Source organism: Scophthalmus maximus, chromosome 12 (genome assembly GCF_022379125.1).
Source record: "Scophthalmus maximus strain ysfricsl-2021 chromosome 12, ASM2237912v1, whole genome shotgun sequence".
Taxonomy (NCBI): domain Eukaryota; kingdom Metazoa; phylum Chordata; class Actinopteri; order Pleuronectiformes; family Scophthalmidae; genus Scophthalmus; species Scophthalmus maximus.
This window is the reverse complement of record NC_061526.1, coordinates 10,876,168-10,893,385: the sequence shown is the minus strand read 5'-3', so window position 1 is coordinate 10,893,385 and position 17,218 is coordinate 10,876,168. Positions and strand designations below refer to the sequence as shown.

Here is a 17,218-nt window from a genome sequence, read left to right as displayed (position 1 = left end):
ATCAAAGCCTGCGCGCACATCAAAAGCCCCCTGTGCCCCTGTTTAATTGGTCAACACAGAGTAGGGAGGCATCACGCTCGCAGACGGACGCGCTGTCCGAGAGCAGCGCCGCCTGTGCACCGCCAATTACCTGAGGCGTGTGTACTGTCAACGGGACTCCCGGTGATGGAACGTGGGTTGGCCTCTGCTTGTAATGTTGCTGAGTTGCCATAATTGATCTCCCTGGGTTTACTTGTGACGATTCGACTACACTTTTAATGAGGCGAGGGTAGACGGGTTTGACTCACACCTCCAAAATAGCTGTTTCAATACGATTATTCCCCCATTTACCACAGTGACATTTTATTTGTGACGCCTTCCAAGCACACCCCACATCAGATGGGGCACCCACTGTGGCAGCGCCACTCCACGTCTTAGGGTCCTGCATCGCTCCGTCGCGGAGTATTAAAGCTGCAATGTGTAATATTTAAAAGAACTTATTCACAGAAATTAAATATATAGCCAACAACTGTGTGTTCGTATATCTATAATCACCTGCAACACAGGACCAATGTTTTTTCGTCAACTTTGAAATGAGTTAAATATAGTTACATGAGGTGGACCCGCTCCTGTGAGTCTCCATGTTTGCTACGTCATGTTGAATATGGTTGTTGCAACTTTACCACCAGATGCCGCCAGCAATTTACAAAGATTACAAACAGGGGCTTAAACACAATGAGCTAACCGCCGCATCACCGCGCCGCCCCCTTTAACATTATGATACACGAATACACGTGATTATATTTGAATATGTAGCCCATATAAAGACTAGCTCAAATTGCACAAAGACGGAAACGGGAGGTGACGGCTTTAACCCCTTGTGAGGTCGTCTTGCTGGAGGAGCAAATTTCCACTGATGAAAGTTTGCAAACGTTTGCATCTGATATCCAGAAGTTTGTTTTGTTTTTCATGTACTCACCTCTTGCTCCTTCTGCCGGTACGGTCATCTCCGAGACACTGATCACAAGCACCATCACAAGAAGAGCCCCTTTGCTTCCGATGTGCATGTATCGCTCACTCATCCTGTGAAGAAAAAAAACAAAAGTGTAACCATGAATACAGCGGTAGTGTTATCGTTTTACGAGCAACACCAGTCATTGGTTTATTTACATTTAGCAGCCAGCCATATCTGTCAGCCTCCACGCTGCCATTTGTCAGTGTGTGTGCCCTTTGGTTGGATTTGAAGGCTTTTATGGCACAGAGCAGGAAGAGTGCTGTTCCACCAGCTCACAGGTTTACTTCATAATCAGCTCGTCGCGATGCGTATTTGCTCTTCTCACGCAGGGATCCAGGCTGTCATCTTTCTTTGTGCTTTTCAAAACAAACTACAGCTGTGGTGTGAATATGCACCCCAGATCCCTGTCTCCAAATCCACTCCTTCCTCCCCCTGCGCCACAGTCGGTTCTTGCAGCGGGAACATGAACAGAAGGTGAGGACCCTCCGCAGCCTCAACAGGCTTCCTTAAGCCTCTCTAGGCTCTACAGCAGAGTAGAAAGGAGCGAGCAGGGCCACAGGGTCTAATCCTTCCCTCCACACAGCACCATATTCCTCTGCACTCCCTCTTCCTTAATGAAGTGTGGTGGGGCCGAGGCCACGCTGCATAAACCATCTGGCAAGGTGTGTTATCATTGACGGACAAAGATCACATTTCAATCGGGGATGCGGTAGCGGCACAGTAATTACTGGAAGAAGCGCGGTGTCGTATGGCGCGAGCGTACAATGTTACAAGCTGCGTTTATGCCTTATTTACAGCCTCCCGCATCTCATCCGCCTGCCTCATTGACATATAGATTGGCTAAACCTCGTTGGGGTTATCAGATTTTCTGTGTAATTAAGTATATTTTGGCAAAGCGAACATTACCTTTTTTTATATATATACCTGCCAGTGTGTCACGGGAATAAGAATCTAGTGAATCAGTGTCTCCGAGGTTTAGTGTGCCCTCTGAAATTATAAATCAGATGTCGATCCTCATGCCATGCAAGGAGACCATGCCCACATACTGTCTTTTAGCTTTTCTGAAGCGAAGGACATGCAAAGGGCCAGACTGCCTTTTGTATCTCAAGCATGAAATCACTTGCGAAAGGTTTTTTAAAAGGCCTGCATTTATTGAGTGTTGACTTAAAATTCATATTCAATGGTGCAATTCATTTGTTAGCGGTCGTAAGGAAAAGCTTAACATTTAGCGATGTACCCTGCTTGTTGCCCAGCATCCTCACCATGACAGCAAGGCCATGAAACGTGGCCAGAAGTTTTTACATTTAGAGGACGGAGACGTGGGATTGGACCTAAATGTTGGCCTAATATTAATCTGTAAGTATACTGGAACTGTGGTCACATATTCACACTATATAATATTTTACACCTGAACACCTCTTCACTTCCACTCTTCATGTGTTTGAATGCTCGAGTTACTGCTTTAAGTATTTTTATTCTCATTGGTTTTAGATGAATCCCCCAACATTGCAGGAAAAAGTTCGAATTAGCATTCATCATAAGTTTAAAATATTGATTATACAATTCCAAAAAATGGAATATATATTGTAAAGCTCACAGGGAGCATCGTTTAGCATTTTGATGCATATTGAGTTTTTGTTCATTTAGCTTGAGGCTTATGTTCCCATTGTACACCTGCAGGCTCACTGTTCCCTCCTTTTCCCAGTCTTAATAACAGAAAAGGAAAGATCAATTTTCCTCAGTCGTGAAATTATTTTAACAAAGACAAACCTCGATTAATTTATCGTCCAATGAAAAATTAATTTCCACCACCTCCCCTTTTCTGAAAACACCAGCAAACAATCACAACTGCTGATCTCAAAGCTTTCGGAAGATTCTAAGGCACGAGGGCGTGAAAAACCAGTGGCGTCCATATGGAACAAGTCCATATAAAAAAGTGTCGTCCATATGGACACGGAAAACCAGATCCCATATGAAGGCTGCATTTCAACCAGTGACGATTATACTTCTTCATTCTTTGTAACAATGTTTAAAAGATGGATGCGATGGTAAGATGGATGTGACATTCACCATTGCTCATCCACCAGAGCAAAAAATATACACCAAAACACATAAACGGAAACCAATTGGCCTTTCCTCATGTGGATACACAGAAATTATGTAAACCTCCACAGGGGCCAAAGATTGTTCGCTTCATGACACTTGGCAGGGAGTTGAAGGTAGCTGCAGAGACATGGAGGGAAATCCACTCAAATTGTGAGTGTGATAACAGATATAATAGTAAGGTTTGTGTATTTGCTCAAATGAGCCTCAAACTGCACACCGAGGTGCTTTTATCAGAGCGCTCGGCGCTAATGTTCACCTTCGTGGCGACAGATTTACGGCCACTGGTTGGCCGGAAAAATTGGACCCTGGACTGAAATGGTGGCTAGTGTGTGTGTGTGTGTGTGTGTGTGTGTGTGTGTGTGTGTGTGTGTGTGTGTGTGTGAAATAAGGGTCATTGGTGACAGTGCAGGGCAAAGCTCTACAGCATCATTTGTTGTGTGCTGTACTGAATAAGGGTGCAATCCTACAAATTACATCTCATTGTCCCTGAATGTGCCGCGTTGTCATCAGTCCGGCGGGGCGCTTCGCAGAGCGAGCCGCTGAAGATTTGTTACCGTTCGTGGCTGTTTTAGATCCTGACCTTGACTCCGAGGCCTTCAGCAACTTTGACAAAACGCAAAGATACGGCTGCTTGTTGTTGTTGTTGTTACAAGTAAACCCCTCTTTTGCTGCTCTATTATTGGTGAGATGACACAACAAGGTGAACAGTTCATAGATGTTTTTCCATCCGGACGCTCTTTCCTGCTGTAGAAGAAGCAATAAATTTTACATTTACACACTTCCAAAATTGTTCCAGCTGTAGTTTTCTCATCTGTCGCTTCTAAGCTCGTCTCAGGTGTGGAATTCTTGGACCACCTACAGGAATTTGATTAGAAAATATAATGCTGTTAATCCTACTGATTTGTACTATATCTATAATTTATAAATCCACTACTCCCTATTCTTATATTGACAATGGATCAAGTTGTGTGATGGATATAGGGTGACTTGCCATCATGCCTTAGCTTTAAGGTGAATTTTAGCATGAATCAGGAGTATGTTTTCTCTTTTTACTTTTTTGGTTCAGTTTTCATCAACGTCGTTACCAGATAGAGAAGGAAAAGAAATCTGTGCATAAGGTCTGGACCTACTGTACGTTACCTGCCCCAGCACCAAATGGCAGACAAAGCAATCAATTCATCATGCTTATGTACCAGCCTCAAGCAGCTTAAGAGACAAATATGTCCCTCCACTGTCAGTGAATCCTGAAGCTAAACTCTGAGGAGGATGAATGTTGGAGAAACACCACAGCAAATTAATGCAAATGTTGCCTCATATCAGGTGGATGTGCACTCATCTGCTAACACAATTGGCACAACAACTTGATAAGGGCGATTCAACGTCAGTGCAGCATTCATCAGGACGTTTAATTAATCAGTCAATCAATTAATAAATCCATTTAATCCAGTCCAAGGCCTTCACTAAAAATGTATGATCTTAATGCTTTGAATGCATAGCGCCAACACATAACTAAAATTATATCACATCTATGTATGTTTCTAACAAACAAGATGCATCCTGTAATATATTAAGATTAACGTCAATCTATTAAAATATTAAAAAAAATAAATGAGCAAACATCCAAAATGTTCCTTTAACAATGATCAACTCTTCCTTCAAAAGTCATTAGGCCTAAACAATAAAGGTAATCGTCTTGCTAATAATTACTATAATAAGTGCTGAAGTATTTCAATGTAATATTTAGTTCTGCACTATATTCTGACAGTGCTTCATGTATAACCAATGCTTTTTGTCACAGAGAAGCTCTGCAGTGGAAACAAATCTGCAGATTATTATTATCAAACTGCACATTGAAGTTTGGGTGACAGAGGGTGTAAAAAAACAAACACTAATAAACTGAAGATGAACTGAAATATGCATTCATCCACTGATTGTCTGCTGTGCATTATTTCTCTTCTTGCCAGCACAGACGGATAAACGTTTTCTTATCTACAGTATATCATGTGTTGTATTTGAAGACACTTTCAAATGCAAATGAACATGAGGAATAATGCATATTCTTTCCGCCGGTGCCACCTCAACACTTCCCCTGGAGTCGCCTGCTCAAATTTATCCAGAGATAAGACTTTTATCCCTTTGTTATGAGTTGGCTCTGTTGTGCGGTGTATAAGCCTGAGGTGTAGCTCGTCAGATTTCCTTTCAATAGTACAAAGTGAATTTGTTTAAAACTGAATGAAGCAAGAAATCCCCATCTCTGACCGAGACTCTGATCGTCCCTGCCGTTTGGTCCGGCCCTCCCACTCCCTTCCTCTCCTCAGTGAGGCAAATTGAACGGCAGCAGACCAATGAGGCCCACTGTAAAAAGGAGCGAGGACCGCTCGAGGATTGACCTTGGTGAGAGGACACACTAACTGAGGAGCTGGTGCCTCGGAAAGACTCCAGCACACACAAAATGAAAAACATCTTATTGGAGCAACCACAGCAAATTCCCACCTCAATTAAATCAAAAGGAACAGTGACATTAGCAGACTGCAAACATGCCATCAACCTTATATATATATATGTATTTGTCCCTTTACCACACACTCCAATACACCATAAACTATGAACAAAGCTAAATTTGATTTGCTTCTAGCATTTGCTGTTAGTAATGTAAATGCATTTATTTAATTTTAAGATTTTTTTACAGTTACATTATAAATCACTGAAGGTTTTTTTTTTTAACTGCTGGAAAGAAAAGAAAAAAATGGACGAAGAAGTTTTGACAGGTTCACGAGCAGTGCTGCCCAGAGTCTACTATCACTTTATTGCTGTTGAAAGAGAAATAATAACATTTGGTACACTGTTGTCTAGAGACACAGTGAACGACCCCTGAGCTTGTCACATGGCCCAGTTATTTTTTTAATTCTCCTGTACCGACTGAACAATAGGTCAACAAAGTGTTGGGTTATGTTCCTTTCTTCAAATCCTGGCGGCCATATTAGCAGTTAAGTCATCTTAACAACTCATTTGCATACATTGCATGTCTATAGACGACCTACTTGGCCCAATTAAGCACTTGAATTGCAAAATACTCAACATAGTCTACTAATGTAAACAATGTGCCATTTAGGATTTAGTTAAAAGGAAAATGATGTACCATATTATCTGTATGTATGGAATACACCGTAGGCATATGCTTATAGCTAACTGTAGCTTCATTTGCAATGTTAGCACAAAATACAACATGGAAAACTTACAAAGTCAAATGAAAAGCTCTGCTATTACTATTCTGCATTTTACTCATGGACTCAAGTGTTCATCAATATCCCACTTAAAAAATGAAGAATGTAGCTATGACGAGCTGTTGGGGCGAACACTCGTTTTCCAACTCGCCTGTCAAACGTGATTATCCAACAGCCATTTCTACTCTAATTTTTCCAAGACAGAGATAGAATTTGCTGGTTGCAGATATCTTTGTATGTGCAGGCAGGTGAGGGCAGAACAAACATTCACATTCACCGCTGCATTTTGTTTGACTGGAGCACAGGAAAAAAAGGAAAACATTTTCAGCAGTTGTTGAGATTTTTCAGTGCAAATGCAATTTCCACATATCAAACATTTTCTACTTTGTGAAAAGAAGAGCCAGTGCAATCTTATGGATTGTTGAACATTTTTTTAAATAAATTTTATATTTTATTTATATTTTGAAAAAGGGCAATCCCGAACACTTCAGTAAAATCAAGGACTAGATCCACAGTCTGACCTCCTTTTTCCATTGATGTCCTATTTGTGTCACTTGTTTCCTACTTTGATTGGTTTACATAAAGCCACAATACTTTTCATTAGTGAGTAGACGACTCTATCAACCTTGGCCTATTAATTGTTCATATTTCTTTTTACAAAGAAGGGGGGAAAAAATCTGTACCTTTAAATGTAAAATACACCTGTCTTGTATTTGTCAAGTACAAAAAATTACATATTCATTATCCCCTCCATTTGAAATACATATTTAATAATACAACAACCTCATCAATAATTTGCAAAATGGCACTCATTCCTTCTCCTTAATTAAATTAATATAAATATTTTTCACTTCAGACGTTACGTACTATCATCAGGGTGTGTCTGATTCCACAGTACAGCCAATTCCATTAGGAGGCTTAAAGTTTTGACATCATACTTGTGCTGTCACAAACTCATATTCCCATATACACGTGTCTAACTGAGATATGCCTTCTAGCAGCAAACTTCATACATCATTCTGCAAAGTGACGCTCAAGCATGCAAGTGAATTAACAACAGGCAAATCACGACTCTGAGAGTCCAATTTTTGATGGAATTGAAAGTTTGTTGCCGTTTCGGACACTCGTAAGACAGTCGCATTTTTCCATAAATATCTTGCCTGTAAGCAGCTTTAATGGTAAAAATATAATGTGCTTGACTTCCATGCAAATTTAAATTTTCCTTTTCCCTCAATTCAAAAGAAGTTTCACCCTTGAAATGCACAAGGCAAGTGTGTAATCCATAGTATCACAGAGATTGCAGGGTGGGCGTTGGGAGTGTTACCAAACCATAAAAACGCTGGACTTTCCCTCTCTGTCTCTGCAGCTGGATTCGATATAGGGATTACCCCCCCCCACCCCCCGCCCACCCCTCCACTAGCATTTCAATCTCCCTCTTGACTTGGACCGTGACAGAGAGACTGTCACCTCGGATGGCTGCAGGGAGCCGATTGCTCCATCACAGAACAAACATGGCTCATTCGCCAAAACACAGATGTTCCCTTCTGACAGTTGAGGAGGGGAAGCTCTCAACCCTGTCACGCCAAACAAGGGAGTTTGCCTACTCTTTTTCACACGCTCTGCGGAACATCTGCTACAAATCCTGCTCAGTTCACTTCATGAACAAGACACGACAGCTGTCAGGGCCGTGTTGAAGTTGATGTATGAACCTACGTAGAACTATTAAAGGATCCCTGCTTTAGTGCGTTTTCCTGACGACTTGCTAATCAAATTGTTTTGCCTGAAGCAAGACTGCTCTATGTGAATCTCACTCCGCATTCTGTCATATGAGAGTATAAGTGGCTCCGCTCCCTCCTCGGGCCTTCAAGCTCACTTCTGATTTGCTACTTGTATCTGATTATATCTGCATGACAGTTCATATCAGTTCTGGCATGTAATCAATATCATAAACCAAAATCCCGACAGCTCTGTAATATCCACGTGTTAAAGATAAATATGTCTTTTGTGCATCTTCATTTTTCAAAAAGATTCACAAGTCACCAATCAAGCCACAAATGTTCTGTAGTTGTTCTCCATGCTCCCGTTTCTATTCAAAGCTGCCATGCTACAGAAATTATGACTTTGAATTCCAGCACAACACAAATCAGCCAATTCCATCTGGGACACATGAGAGAGACACAAGGATCAATGCTCACACTGATTGTAAGTGAAATCACTCACAGAGTCACACGTGAGAGAAAAACTGATTTGGACACCTCCGGCTGTGGCGTGAATGCAGCCCAAGCGAGGAAGGCCTTGATTTCAAATGTCTCCGTAGAAGAAGCCCAGGCAGAGCGAATATCAGCGCTGTTACCCGACACTGAGGCTAAGTGCCCTTTCAGAGAGTTAACCACCAAAACGACCTTCCGTAATGACACGTCGAGATGCTATCTGAGAGGCTACGCTCATCAAAACCGCAACAGCCAAATGGTCTCAACCTTAGTTTTCCTTTGATTAAAGTGTCTATGCATCACCGTCTCATGATCCAGTGTGCTATTTCAGTCTAACCCCACCTTCGAATATCGCATGGCAACATCAGCATTTAGGGGCATTCAAACAGATCACAGTTTACCTGCGAGTCGTCGCTTTGTTTTTTCTTTTTATAGTCGAGATCTGATAACACAACAGCTTATTGTTTGCCTCCCTGTAATTGCTCTCTTAGCTGAGGCTTTATGAATTATCAATGAACTAAATATTTTAGTAAAAAAGGAGCACGTTTGTGGCAACAGAAAGACTCGGTAACACTGATATATTCAGCTAATATCAATCCGTTTTGAATCTATTATATTTCTTGAAAGAATTTTACTTTATTATGATACTTTATGATACTTTAGCATGGACTGTTCTTTTTACGTATCATAATTCCCATACAAAATGATCTTTTAATTTTTGTTTTGTTTACTCAAAGTTAAATCGCAATGCATGATTGAAACGTATAATCCAGTGTCATCTTGACCAAATACAACAGTAAAATGCAAAAAAATCCAGACTTAATTCATTATAATGGAATAACGCTAATAATTTTGATACAGTACTTCATACTATTCATCATTTTACATAAAGTAATTGTCTAACAATTTGGGAAAATACACTGATAAACTTTCATGACACAAGTTAATACTCTCGTGTCTATATAAAGTTATATAGTAAATATAGCCAGTTAGCTTGGCATATCACAGACAGTGATATTTGTAAAATTGATGTGATTATATTTAAGATTATGTGCCTTAAATTACTTTTGGGTACAGCCAGGCTTGTGTTTTTTGATAACCTAAGCTAACTTACTGCTTCATAGTCCTCTGTAAAAACCCTTTGACACTTAATTAAGCTTAATAAGCTTAAGTTACATCAAACTTTACAGTTGCTGGTAGGCAGATTCTGTCGTCTTTTGACAGACAGTTTTTTATCTGTTTCCAGTTTTTGTTTTGGCTAAACTAATTGGCTGCTGGCTGGAGCTTCACATCCAAGTGGAGAGGTTTAATGTCTCATGATGATCCTGATGCTTAAAGATCACTTTTCAAGTGTTTAATATGGAGGTAAAAAAACAACTTTCATCGCTCCTAACAACATAGAAGCAAATTGTCTTTAAAAGTATCAGGAAAAGAAATTATCCATTATCATTCTTTCAATAAATTTCAATTAACTGCAGTTAATGCTAAAGAAACTTTATCAGTCCTGGATTCAGTGGAGAATTTTAATGCCTGATGTTGATGATGTAGTTGTTTTAGAAGCTTTTCCATCTGAAACCTGGAGGAAAATAGAAAACAATTCATCTAGTATCTGGACAAAAAATGTCATAAAAAGTCTTCTGAGCACAGCAATTACAAAATACATGTTTCACAAGTTTCCGTTTTTTTAAAAACCAAAACTGTGTTATGAAGGACACGTGGGAAAAACTGTCAGAACCGCATCAAGGTCAAGAGCAGGTTCAATTACGAAGCAGCATTTTTGTCAGCTCTAAATATATCGAAATGTCACAATGTGATGTCAGTGTGTCCTCGTTTGCTACGGAGACCGCCCTGTAACTGGAAAGATGTGGGTTTGAGCCCTCGTGACGGCCTGATGGCTTTGTATGAGACGCCGAGGCCCTCCGTCAGTGTGGATGAGTGTGTCAGCTCAATGACTGCAGAACAACATGGAGGATGATAAATAAATGATGTATGAAAATATATATTTATCCCTGAAAGCCAGTCAGGTGTGTGGGAGTCAGCAGGAAACTCTTAGTCTGATTTAATTTTAGTTTTGTGTGACACACTTTGATGCTGTTGCAGTTTCACGTGTTGGTTTTGATATGAGGACATTCTTTTTGTCTTTCTGCAATGTCACTAACACCTTAAGAAGAAACAATGACTATACCTCATAGCATTTGTGGCAGTTACTACAGTAGAATTGTTCCAAGGGATAAGAAGGAGGATAACAGGACATGGCAACCCGAGTTTGAGGCTGTCCCTGGACTCTGACAATGACTGTATTAAAATCATAGAATAAAAGGGAGGGAATTTTATTTAATTTATAAGCCCCACTGGTAACAGGTTTAACACTTCTTCTGAGTAAGATCTGCGCTAACTTCGCCAGGTCTGACGTAGTTTGATAAATTGTACTGTACAGTGTGTGTGGTGTGCTTGGCTGAAAATAAGATTTCAAAGCCTTTTTTTCTGGTAAGCCTCACTATAACACACATTATTATTATTATAGGAAAGTGACGAAAGTGACAAAATAAAGAAACTAACTCTGCTCTGGGCCATGATGCATTTATCATGAAGGTCACGGGTTACGAGGAAACGGGTGAGCACCACAGTTAAAATCACTGGGTGCTGTTGGAGGACTGGTGGTACAGAGGCAAGAGCAGAACCGGCCCTAGCCCATATGGGGCCCTAAGCACAATTTGATTTACTTGGAAATCTGAATGCAGATTTACGAATTCTGTTACACATTTTACAAATGTGGTTATACACACACAGACAGATTGAGATACAGTTGCACAACTCTCCACTCACAATTGTACACAGTTTTGCGACAATAATGGCTCCATAAATGTACTTTAGCAAGAACAAATGAGAACCTGACGAGATTAGTTCAGAGGGAGCTTGGTGGTTGTGCCATTTCTGTATCCGTAAACAACCCAAACGCAATCAAATTACCGCTAAATCTTGACTGCGGCGTGCAGGGACTGATCACTGCTACAGCAACGCCACTGTTATTCATTTCAAATTCACAACGGGGGCTGACTTCTCTTTTAAAAAGCCAAACAAAAAGCGGCTCAAGAAATCACATAGGAGAATAGAAATGCATTACACTCCGAGGTAGCCGGCCATTTGTCATCATTATTAAACAAACAGCCAGTGTGTGTGTGTGTGTGTGTCTGTCTGTCTGTCTGTGTGTGTGTGTGTGTGTGTGTGTGTGTGAAAGCGTAATGCTCTCTGGATATTTTCTCCGCCTCTGTCCCTTCTTACCTTTCGTCATTGACAAGCAAAAGCACCTTTGGCAATTTTTTGGGGGCTTCTGTGAAATAATGATAAAATACATTTTATAAATGAAGGGTTTATATTTTACAGTCTAAACTGATATAATTGGCTTTAAATCATGGCTTATTTTGCAGAGGGGAGATGTCCTGCAGCCTTTATACTCACCATTGAGCTGAAGGGAAATGCAAAGTATATACAGTACATATTAGCAATAGAGCGAGTCTCAATTAAAACATTGTGATATTTTCCCACTCGGATTGAAATTGTCTAATCTGCAGCTGCCTCGTTCTCTGTAAAGTAAAAAAAAAAAGGCTAAGAATGTGAGCCGATGTGAAGGAAGGAGAGAACTTGTTTCAAAATTCAGAAGCGTCCTGCACAGCCGTGAAGAACACAACAGAAGACGAGGTGATATGAAAGGGAGGCATCATGAATTCTCAATCAAGTTTTCTAGTCATGTTTAAGAGCAATAACTGAGGCTATATTCTTTTTCTGTCCCCCCCCCCTCCCAAACACCACCTTACTTGTGACTATAAATACTTTCTTTGATGACGGGTTCAGCGCGCTCAGGCTTGGCACACTTCTCTTCAGTCTGTGCGATCGGGAACCCGAAATTCCCACCTCGGATTAGCTGCAGCCAATTTGCGGCGTTTGCTTTGATGAGAGAAAAGGTGAGGAGTGAAGTGTCGCAGCACTGGGGGAAATCTTTTTTTCAAGGTGTTTAATGAAACTTCTCAATGCCACACCAACGACAGGAGAGAAGTCGACAGGCGATTATGATCCTCTTTAATTGGCTCCCGAGCTCTGGTATATATCTGTTCGCTTACGATCTGCAGCGGATACCGTGCGTGAAGCCGCCAGGCGTTACGTCAGAGAGTTGGGGAAATACAGTGTATTTGTACAGGTGGATACCTCATGAAAAAGTGGAACCACACTTTCACAACAATTCCTCCAACATGCATGAGAACAATGAGTATATGTGGCCCCGAGAGCAGCAGGGGGGTTCTCCACACTAACAAGGGAAAGCAGTGACAGTATCACATTCTGTCCAGATATTTTCAGCAGCTACTAAGGCCTTGTGGCAAAAAAAAAACATTCTGAAACATCAACTGGTAAGGACCAAGCGCATCTTTCTGCTGTCGCCATTTTGTTATTTTGTTCCACCACTCAACAGTCACACCGGATGATTATTAACCATGGTGGTACCAGGTGAGAGAGGCCAGCTCATGCAGCCACGGCAGCAGAGACAAAGACGCATTAACAAATGCAGCTGAGAGAGGTGTCGTGCTTTTTATCTAAGTGCCGAGTGCATCCGTGCACGTGCACAGTTAACTTGTGGCTCGTTTTGAAGTCTTACATACATCATCAGTCGTTAGCTTCCACTTCCGGCAGTCCTTGTGGACGCAGCACAGGCTGTCCAAGTTTCATAGGCTTTGTAATTCTTTGTGGATACTTGAAAAAAAGGAGGGAACGATGAATGAAAGGATATTTTATCCTTTCCATCTTTACTAGTTAATATAAACTAGGTTGGAGGGGATGGCTGCTGGAAGCTTTTAAGGGGGATTGTTATCTATTGCTCAATGCATGATTTGAGGTTGCCGATTCATCAATCCACCTCAAATGTCAATATGAGAACTTTGGCTGTACCAGTTGTTAATAATGGCTCTCTTGCATGACGGACGTTACTGTTAATGAAGGACTTTAGTGTTTCAAAAATATAACTTTCACCTGGATTATATAAACTGCATATTTTCTATTTCCTCACTTCTTCGCAGCTTGGATCATATTTTTATGTTGCAACTACAGATTATTAATCATTATCACCTAATCTAATTATTTTGCCAGAAATAGATTATTGTTCACCTTGAGGGGGAGGGGGCACCCCCATTGGGACCCCTGTCCCCCTAAGAAACCAAAGGAAAAACTAAAATATTTTATTTTGGTTGTTTACCTAATTTATGCATACGTGTTTCAGCGCAGTGGGAGCTACCGTACTTTTGAATGGATTTTCTCACCTATCTCTATTCAAGAGTTGGGCATTTCAATTTGCGAGCTTTATTTCTTCATTTCACGTTCAGATTCGGAGACGCTTTCCCTCAAAACCCCGTCCTCTCTCCTCAAAAGTCCCGGCCCGTGTGCAAATTTGTTCTGTTCCTTCTCAAAATGTAAATGACTTCTCCCCAAAACGAAAGACCATGCTCTTGAATGAAGATGGAAAAAGAAATGCCATTGTTATGCATTTCTCTCTTCTTCTCCTCTCCTCCTCTGTTTCACCGTGTCCTTTAGTCCCTCCCTTCACACAAACACAGAGTGGAGCACAGGACAACCAAGTTGATTTTTGGTAGCTTAATTTATCCACTCAAAAAAGTGTTTTTCTTTTCTTTCTGTCCTCTAAATTGTCTGACATTGACCATAGGGACTTGGATCTGAGCACATATTGTCACTATAGAGAGTTTTCACATTCCTCTCCTGGAGGGGGAGATTTCTGTGAACTTTAATCCAATTTGAAATTGGAGTCCTGGGCCAGCTAGATTTGGTACGTCACAAATACAGAAAACCAATCCCTGTCGAATAAGCAAATGTAGGCAAAGAAACTTAGCGCAACCTAGCGTGAGCAGCTGTGGTGGGTGGAGCCTGTTATTTGCGTATCATGAATATTCATATTCTCAGAATTCTACAATGAGGGAGAGAGACTGGATGGGTTTTTTATAACATTTTTTGGAATGAATTTTGGAATTTTATATACTTAAAAATGTGACTGAAGGGGTTCTTTAAACTAAAGCTTCACAAAAAGTGTAATAATCCGTCTAAAACCAAAGATGGACAGATGTCGACCCCAAACGTCTCATAGTCAGGCCAAAATATCTGCTTTTTAAACTCCCTTTGTGGCTGTCAGAGAGGAAATACTGTGGTCTTCGATGTTTTAGGTAGTTCTTCTGTCAGCGGGAAAATGCAGCTCTGCTCCCCAATTACTGCTGCGCATACTCTGGCTGGGAATGACAACACCAGCACAAGATGGCCGCGCCTATATCAGGGACGTTTTGGCCTCATTTTGTACTGGGGAGGAAGAAGAGGTGCATCGTCCATCTTAACATATAGTCATTGGAAATTATTGATTTTTTCACTCAACTTTGTATTGATTCGCAGTAAAACTTTCCCACTAAGGGGACAAGTGGACACAAACGATGCCAGCCAGTGAAACACTTTTTGTCCACTAATTGTGGAAAGGCAAAGGTGTCATAACCGATCCACACAGTTCAACGTGTTGACCATATCGAAAGCACGGCAGTGAGCAGCAGCGGAGGCAGCGCCTCGCTGGCTCTGATTAGGGGAGCGCTTCGCTCCAAAGGTTGACGAGGTCTGCTGGGACAGAACTGGCCTTGGCAAGAGGCCGAAGAAGGGGAGGGGTTAACAAAAAAGTCATTAAGGAGAGCGCACAAGCTTTAAAATTAAATCACACCTGTTTTAGCTGTTGTTGTTGTTGTAACTCTCCTCGCTCTCTCTCTCCGCTCTTTTACATCAGAGTGCAACGAGGATGGAGTTATTTTAGCTGAGGCCCTCATGAGGCTTATAATCCAGGCTAAGTGACAGGCTAATTTGCGGTATTAGATTGCTTTCATTGGGTCGTTTGGGCCCGCTTTGAACGTTAGTGATATGAAAAGGCTGCTGTGCCTCAGCAGTCACAAGCGGTGGGAGGGTGGGAGGGGGGCAGTGTCTCTCAGAGGCCGTATCTCCACGGCCGTGTTCAATTTCCTCACGGCAGATAGAGAACAAGCGGAGAAGGATCGAGCCGAAAGTACGAAAGCCGCGCTGAGAAACGACCACCCAGCCGAGGTCGGTCGACAGTTCAGTCTCGTCGTATCGTGATTTTTTTACTCTGTTTATAATGAACCACGAGAGCTGAGTTGAACTTCAGGTCCATGGAGCTGACAGAGTGGGCTATTTCTGCCGGAGAGGAAATCTATCAAAAGTGACGAGAGCCGACTCAAGTTGTGTTAGCGTGGCTCAATGATGAGACAGAAGCATCCAGTACAATTCAGAGAAGTCAAAGCATAGCTGTGTGCGTGTGTGTGTGTGTACGTGCTCGTGCAATACCCATCTAAAGACTCAAGATATACCCCCTTACAATAACAACAATAAGACGGACCCCATGCTCCGTCAACTTATTGCTGACGACCATTCAGTGTCAGAGGCCGGAACAAGTAATTAAAGGCGATAGAAAAATAAAGGATTAGTTGGAATTAATCCGCAACGTTTCCCATTTTCTTGTGGAAAATGTGAAAGTGAAAAGGATATGGAAATCTAGCGGAGCATAGCAGAACTAATGGCTTGGCAGCCCTCCCCCCTGAAATGAAAAGAGACTAATGGATCCGCGGCCCCGGCTAAGATGGCTGAGCCAGATTGCATGTGGATTTAAGTGATTAAGAACACGGTGCCCCCCCCCCCCCCCCCCCCCGCCTTTTGTCAGAGTAAATGTAATATATGACAATGAATGCTAAAAATGTGAAATTTCTCATTCAAGGAAATACATGGCTGTCGCAGGGAATCCGGGACACACTTCAGACCCCACATTGGAAAGATTTACGCTACTTGAATGAACATCGTGCTGAGAATGACGAGACGGCAGAACAGCGGGAGCCTGCGAATCTGCAAACAGTTTTGAGTAAGGTGCCTCACTCTGTGATTGTTGCCTGTTCCACATGTGACCACTTTTCCCAAAGCAACGTCACTTTTGTTTGATTCAAAGTAATTTTCCTGATGCCATTTGAAGTGATTCACCTCATGCACCGAGTTGAAAACTACAGTATGGGGGGGGGGGGGGGGGGGGGATTTGGTCCATGCACATTTATTTTTCAACATGGTCCATTCCTACACACATAGTCCTGCGGTTGTGGAGCACATGGAACCCTTTTGGGATTTGGTCCATGATCTCCTGGTGGTGACGGTGACCAGCCTTCCAGGACAGGGGTCGTCTCGCACACTAAAATTCAGCAGCAGAAGAGAAACCCTCCCCCCAGTGTTGCTACCATGTCCTCGTGGTCCTTCCTCCACTGCACGGAGGCCGATTTTCTCATTTCAGTGTTGACTTTCACTTTTCAATTCCCCCCCCCAAAAAGAGAAACACCACAGTTATTAACTTTAAACTTTACGCGTAATCAATCAAAGAGTCGAAGCTGTTGATGTTACGTGGGCTGTCGTGCTACTCTGCTACCTATCAATCACCCGTCATAGTGGATTTATCTCACAGTTGGGCTCATTCTTATTTCAAGATTAATTAGGAGTCATTAAACCTATTCCTCACCCTGTGAGTGAGAGTTAGAACTTTTACATTATAAAGATTGACATGATTTGTTTCAACAATTTGAAGGCACAATAAGTGAGAGGTTTACTGC

At 41.7% G+C, this 17,218-nt stretch overlaps 1 protein-coding gene across 2 annotated transcripts in view; it reads right to left on the bottom strand.

Moving 5' to 3' along the window:
• Positions 1-17,218, bottom strand: part of LOC118292176 (chemokine-like protein TAFA-2) — a 52,801-nt gene that overhangs the window by 17,118 nt on the left and 18,465 nt on the right. For both annotated transcript variants that reach the window (XR_004786849.1, XM_035620902.1), the window contains exon 2: positions 959-1,062. Coding sequence is in view for 1 of the 2 variants with exons in the window: in XM_035620902.1 (XP_035476795.1) it covers positions 959-1,061 (103 nt within the window). In the remaining variant the exon portion in view is untranslated. The remainder of the gene's footprint in view (positions 1-958; positions 1,063-17,218) is intronic.